Source organism: Wyeomyia smithii, chromosome 1 (genome assembly GCF_029784165.1).
Source record: "Wyeomyia smithii strain HCP4-BCI-WySm-NY-G18 chromosome 1, ASM2978416v1, whole genome shotgun sequence".
NCBI lineage: Eukaryota > Metazoa > Arthropoda > Insecta > Diptera > Culicidae > Wyeomyia > Wyeomyia smithii.
Genome location: NC_073694.1, coordinates 49,767,896 through 49,774,774, shown reverse-complemented (window position 1 = coordinate 49,774,774; position 6,879 = coordinate 49,767,896). Strand labels below are relative to the sequence as shown.

Here is a 6,879-nt window from a genome sequence, read left to right as displayed (position 1 = left end):
ACGATCGCCGCGATGAAATAAGAACTCGTGGAAGAGACTGTTAGATCCATCAGCAGGGGAACGGGTAGCTCATCATGGCTTTCATACACGTAGAAACTCGTTCGGTGATTTTTGATGGCCAGTTTGAAGACGAACAAAGACATATTACAAGGTACGTTCCAAACGATTTGATTTTTGAGCAGCGCTTTTTAATCAGTTCAATTAAATTGAAGGTCAATCGGCATAAACATGAATATATCCAGGAAAACGCAGAATAAGAATAGGATAACTACAATTGAATATGACTATGAAATTGTTTTCTCAACTTTTATTTCTTAAATAGTGTTTTTAAATTGCTTCAATCTTTGAATACCTTTCCTATCGATGATGTATTAGCGTAACTGCTTTGAAATTGCGTTTTATTTTCTACGGTTACCCGCTGCGAAACAGTTCGCACGGGGATCATTCGTTATTTGATTTACATCGGTTTTTAAAAATGTTCTGTTTTATAAACTTTGAAATGCATTTGTAACCTACTAAAATATAATTAGCTGTCTATCTTCCTTTGGTTAAATATCTATTTCGAAATATTTTTTTTCTTGATTTTCGTAGTTAAAATTGTTTTATAACGGTTATGTGCTTGGCGCTGTTTGTTCCACTCCAAAAAATGTTCCTCCATTTCTGTTTTGTAATATTTACTGATTTGTATAAAATTTGAATTTCTTTCCACAACTAATTTTGGTTGAGTCGGAGTAGTTTTCTAACAGTTCTGGATTAGGTAAGGTTTAGGCTAAATTTTTGGCATCGAAGGGATAGATTCATATTTTTTTTTGCTCGAATATTCATTGAATTTGGATCACAAAACTCAACGACTAACACATAGGTAAAACGATAAATGCTTTGTGTAACATCAGTTTTTTTTTGATTATTAGTTTGGGCCTTAAATACTAATTGAACAATGCTACTGTTGGAATAATGCTACCAAATGTTCATTTTTAGGTTCTGCCAATTCGTACTTGTGACGAGAGTATTTTAAACAATGATACAAATTTCAACGATCCAATCATGTTATACATCACTGTATTTTCAACATTACATAAATCTAATAGAAAGTGTAAGCTCTGCATAGTTGTGTTTTATTTTTTTTTAGTAGAATGTAACAAATCGACATTGCGATTTTAATTTTTGATTGTGAAAAGCAATAAAATCAACAAGTTCAAATCAGTTTGGGTATTTTCTACTGATCAATTGTTTTTCTCGGAAGCCGCGTTTTGAGGGAAGTTTGTGTTTGAAGCCGTGGCTCTGCTGTCGTATACTTGCTTGTGTTTGGAAGAGAATTAGCTTGAAAGTTGTGACAATTGGATTGGATGTGTGCCAGAGCAGGTACTGACTGCTCTGTTACTCTGTTAGGACTTTTCTATCTAAATGTTTGATTAGCTTTAAATTTAAAGATAAATAATGTTTCAGATATTTTCGCTATTGTTTTTCTTTCGAGCGTTGAGATCGTTTAGAATCTTGTATTAGAAGAAAGTTCAATGTTCATGCTGTTTTCCGATCGGCGCTTTCGGAAGTCTCGGTAGGATTGCACTGGCAGTCAGTTTACCACATGTATCGAATGGGTTGGACAACGGTATATCCTTTTATGAACTGTTAGATAATAGGCATAACCAGAGAGTCACCCAAACGAGGCATGTGATCCTCTGAATGATAGAACAAACTTTCCTTATTTAGAGAAACTTCCTTTACGCACTACCTCTTTGCTCGATACAAAAATCTATGTCAGCCGTAAGAAATACCTGGTTGCATGTGTCAACGCGTCAACGTGTCAACAATATCGCTGGTAAACATAAGAATAACTGGCACCTGAAAAACATCTCATTATTTCCCGAACAGCCGACTGTTTGGTGTGCTCGCTTGCAATTATGTTGGGATCGTCGGCGGACAGCCTTCATGCCTTGAAAATTTGAGGAAATTCATTAGCGATTTCACGCACAATCTGCTGATCACCGGCGCTGCATTCTGTTTCCTCGCAAAAGATGCGGGTAAAAATTTTCATCAGATCCTGCTTTCGATGCTGGTGTTCTGCGTAGCTGGTGTTCCGGACGATTCTTCGACACAGCTCCAAGTACCATTTGCGAATCTAAAAGGAGGAAATTTAGCAGAGGATGTTTATCACCAGTAGAGTCATTTATCTTACTGGTTCTCCGGCTGAAAGGTCAGATAGCTGACGGACTAGAATATCGATCAGTACGCTTTGGTCATTGGTGTAAAAAATAGAAGCTGTCTCTTGCTGGCTAAATAAATCCACAAGCATTTTGAGAACAGGATTAATATGTGCGGGAGTGTGTTTCAATGTGTGAACTGGATCTTCTGTAAAAGTAACATCGTTTTAATTAAAAACCCAACGAAAAACGAATTTCAGTTAAATACCCTCTCGATTAATCAGTACAAGGATCTTTTCGGTGAAAGTTTTCGCTGTTTGAATCTGCTCCATGGCCTCTAGCACAATATTGTCAGTAAAATTATCGAACTGCAAATTAAACGACAGAATCAAATTGATCATGGTTTCAGAGAGAACACCGTGAACGTCAGTTTCGGGCGGGTTTTCTATTATGTTCAATAGAAATATAATAAAGTCTGACCGAAGATGTTCTGAAAAGCAAGAATAAAGTAAAACCGTGTTTAAGGAGTTTTAAAAAACCGATTAGAACTGATATTACCTTGTTGATTTATTGGCATTTTTCTACCAATGGAGAATACGATTATCAACATGTTCGCCAACTCTTGGAGTTTTTCCACGTTTCTCGCATTGGATATCATATCCTGAATGATTTCCAGCGGAAGAACGGACCCCAGCAAAATATCGACTGTGGTGTAATCAAGATGGCACATCGCTTTGAAAGCTTTAAGCAGTAACTTCCGAATGGACCAGCGCGTTTCCATTTGGTAGTACAGGACTAAGTTTATGACACTCTGGTAGTGATCAACGGCCATTTCGTTGCGACAAATCTTTGGATCAGCGTCGGTTAGGATGATGATTAGTTCGCTCAAATAGCGACTAATATCCGCTTCGTCTTCGTGCAGCATCCAAGTTCGTTGCTCTGAATCGTTTTTGCATTCTGACAGGCCTGCGAAAATGATGCGTAAACGCTGCGCGTCGTGGGTTTGCGCTAGGAACGGATCTGGAACGTCTAAGGGGGCTGTAAGGTGAACGGCAATCGGTTCCAGATGTTTGACCACTGGCGGAGGAAGCAAAGGTTCAAGTTCACTCAGTACCACGCGAAGCGCTACACATGCCATTTCGTGGCTAAGGCTTGTGCTAGTGCGAATTGCATCTACCACCTGGTAAACATCCTGGGGTTCTATATTCATTGGTAGGATTTCGATTGCATTTTCACTCTTCGCTGTCGCGTCCAATTCGTCGTTAGGCTCTTTGGCAGATGACTCTTTGGGGTGCGGTTCATTTTCACTAGCGGTCATGTCGTCATTATTGGTGATTTCCAACTCATTCTCGAGATCCGTTTGCACTTCCGGTTCGGCCGTTGGTTCTGTCTTAGGGATTTCTTCATCACCCCGAGAAATGGCGGTTATTTCGTCACTTGTAGTAGTAGTTGTAGTGGTGGTGGCGGTGTTGGTTGTTTCCGTTTCTGATATCTCTGACACCACGCTGTTCTCCTGGGCAGTAGGTGTCAACGGTTCCTCTTGGTTCAGCTTGGATGACAGAATGCTCATGCTAGGGCTTTCCTGTATGAACTGCGGAACATTGTTGGCAGCGCCTACGGCTGGACTAGACTGGGATTTTTTGGTTAATTTTTCATGCTTGGATGACACTGGAGAATGGTAGTGTTCTGTGTTATGATTGAGGCTGGTATCTGAAAGAATGGTTCAGATAAAAAGTTTGTATAAATTTTCAAAAAAATGCTAGTGTTTGAATAGAAAGCATTCCTTAAATAATAAGCACATTGCTGATCTAGCATCCGAAAAAAGCTCACCAAAACAATGATTACTAGCATGCTCTTCCAGGCCTGAAATACTTCCATTTCCGAGCTTGGGTGGTGGCGCTTCCTCACTGTCGGAAGACTCACTCTGGAAGAGATAATCATCCCTGGTTACAACATTACTCAACGTTTCAACTTGCCCAACAACCTTCAATATTTTTTCAACTTTCCTTTGCTTCTCAACCAATCGATCGATGAGCTCTTGTCGGTTAATAATACCATTTATTTCCTTTTCCGTCGACATTCGTAGTGATTCAATGCTAGATTCTAGAAACCCATTGAGAAAGTTGGGATCGACCTACAACAGTATACATAAAGCGTCTTAGTGAAAAGAAAGAACACAAGCTGATTATGCATTATGTACACGGCAAAACTTGAATGATGAAATGATGGATGGCATGACACAGGAAGAAAATAATATGAGCTGCGCCATAACAAGTCTAATTATGACACGGTAATAGAAAGGGGTGCATGACTGAAATTCCATATATATCCGTTTCTTATCGCTATATGGCAAGATGCTGAGGCTTATTTAAAATGCAGTAAAATATCGATTTTTTGCAATGCTACTGATATTCTTTCGTCCTTGTACGTGGTACCGTCGCACACATGAATCCTACCTTTAGCTTCATGACATAATTCGATGGCACGAAGCCGATGTTTCCTTTCATGCTGACCACTTGCCACCAGTTTCTCTGACGGGCGCTGGTTTGATGTAAGATAAAGTATTCGCCCTCGTCAAAGCTGATAGTCTTCGGATAAACCGCCGTGAAATCATACAGAGCCTTAAGCATCTCGAAGGTCTCTGCGGAAAAAAGAGAGGACGAAATAATTGATTTTTCCTATTCATAATTGGTGATAAAAACTCACCAGAATCGTTCAGCAAATGCTCACCCATGGTTAATCACGCTGGATTTATCTGGCTGCAACTAGAATACTCCCGCAAACGACCTATATTCGCTTTTGATGTAATTTTTATATCACATTTACTATATTTTCGCTAAGCATAAATAGGCTGTAAAGGAAAACTCTCACACACCCTCTTCATAAATGTTTCACATCGCGAAAATTCGTCCGTGCTCTTCGAAAGTCTCACGTAGTTTGTGTGCTTCCCTTCAATGGCACTCTCGCGGTATCGTGTTGTTATGGTTCATCCCGTGCCTTAGCACAGTTACAGCTTCCGTTCACTGGCATCTAAAGCAAGTACATACCTACACATCGTCGTCGTTCTGAGAGATTGATACTGCTCTGTTTATTTTTGAAACTAGAAAACGAGCATCGAATCCGTCGTATCTGCTCTCGGTGGGGTGAGGCGAGAATCACAGCAAACGTCAATGTTATGTTGTTTTTATTTGTAGAACATCCACACTTTCGCTTACACACCGTGCTTCGTTCGAGGCCGGTTTGTTGAGTTCGGCAGCACAAAATAGAAACAGAAAAACATATACTTGCTTGAAAGGAAACAGAACAGGAAGAATTTTCTGTCGATGTATTGTGATTTCAGTGAAAAATTAGAATTTTGCGCTCTAACTGACAACCGCAACTGACAACCGAAAATGACAATTTCAGACAGCACCGATAAAAATGCGACTCAAGAAATTGTTTGTCAAAGCGTATGCACTCTTAATTTACTTCAATTGAAATTGAATAGCATTGACTTAAAGCCGCCTTGATCCTTGCCCTCGACTATGCAGCAGAGCCGCATTGATATGGTTTGCAATCAGAATGTTCTACGAATAAACTAGTTATAATCCATTATTTGATGTTGCTTAAACAGTATGCAATATATCATAGTTTTCATTGACTGGTGAATGACCGCCGGTTAAAACTTCAACAAAAAATGTATCAATGAGATATATGGGAAAAAGACTTCTGAATTTCGATCAGAGATTTAGATGAACGGCTCAAAAGTTTCGTCTTCTCGAAAGAAGTCACTATTCTAAATTTCAACACAATCAGACTTCGGGAAGTCGTGCGGGTAAAATTATACTTTTTTACCAATGAAAAATGTTCGATAGCACAAACATATTGTGATGCTAAATTTCTTAGAGATGCAATAAACGTTGAAATATAGTGTTTTTTTTTGTAAGATTTGGACCACTGCGACCATTATTTTGATCTTTTGTGGTAAAAAAAAAAATTTATATATTTTTCAGCTGGGAAACTCTCAGCTTTAATTTATTTTTACCCGTGAGGACATTTTTCGAAAAACCGAAGCTTCTGAGCTCTACCGCTAAAATAAATTCGAAGGCCTAATTTCCCCGCAACTTCTGTTGGTTCCAGCTCGAGAATTCTTATGCTTCAGAAAGTCTTTTTTTTTTTAATTTGTTTCCTGAGATAACATAAATGTTTTCCAGTACCGCAAAAGTGTACAGCGCATCGTTTCTATGTCTGTCTCTTGCATCTTCAAAATTGAGCTTTATAGACACAGTTGTCCCACGACTTTTTATTTTATATATCATGGTTTTGTTGTGATAAATACATCAAATCGCCAAAAGCATGCGAACTTTAACAAACCCGTACCCGATGTTGTCGTATCATATTCACTAACCGATCTAAAAACAGGCGAAATGGTGCCCATCACTGATGGCAATAAATCGTACCTGCCTTTGATGATGAATATGATATTCTTTGCTCGATCAAGACAATCGAAAACCTAAGAAACAAACAAATAGACCATAATTAACTAATAAGGTGTAGAGAATAAAACTTATTCGGATATTTTCGTATTTCAATTATGAACATTTCATTATCCCCAGTTGAACGTGTATCGAGTGCTATTTTTCACAGCACATTTTTACCAGTGTTTGAGATGTCTGTCAGTTGCGGGTGTTGCTTCTTCTTTTTCTTGAAAATACCCTGCATTCTAATTTATTTGTGAAAGGACAATAATTGGTGGTGA

The 6,879-nt window shown here is 38.7% G+C and overlaps 1 protein-coding gene across 2 annotated transcripts; it reads right to left on the bottom strand.

Moving 5' to 3' along the window:
* Nucleotides 1-292: 292 nt before the first annotated feature.
* LOC129717629 (NCK-interacting protein with SH3 domain) lies at nucleotides 293-5,425 on the bottom strand. 2 transcript variants are annotated; one of them, XM_055667664.1, is made up of 8 exons: nucleotides 4,872-5,425; nucleotides 4,598-4,782; nucleotides 4,126-4,275; nucleotides 3,972-4,065; nucleotides 2,700-3,851; nucleotides 2,410-2,631; nucleotides 2,177-2,349; nucleotides 293-2,119 (listed from the first exon to the last, which is right to left on the bottom strand). In XM_055667664.1, the coding sequence occupies exons 1-8, from the start codon at nucleotides 4,873-4,875 to the stop codon at nucleotides 1,928-1,930; spliced, it is 2,172 nt and encodes a 723-aa protein (XP_055523639.1). In that variant the 5' UTR covers nucleotides 4,876-5,425; the 3' UTR covers nucleotides 293-1,927. The 2 variants fall into 2 exon arrangements, with proteins under 2 accessions (XP_055523639.1, XP_055523638.1); XM_055667663.1 differs by having other exon boundaries at nucleotides 4,848-5,422.
* Nucleotides 5,426-6,879: the final 1,454 nt, after the last annotated feature.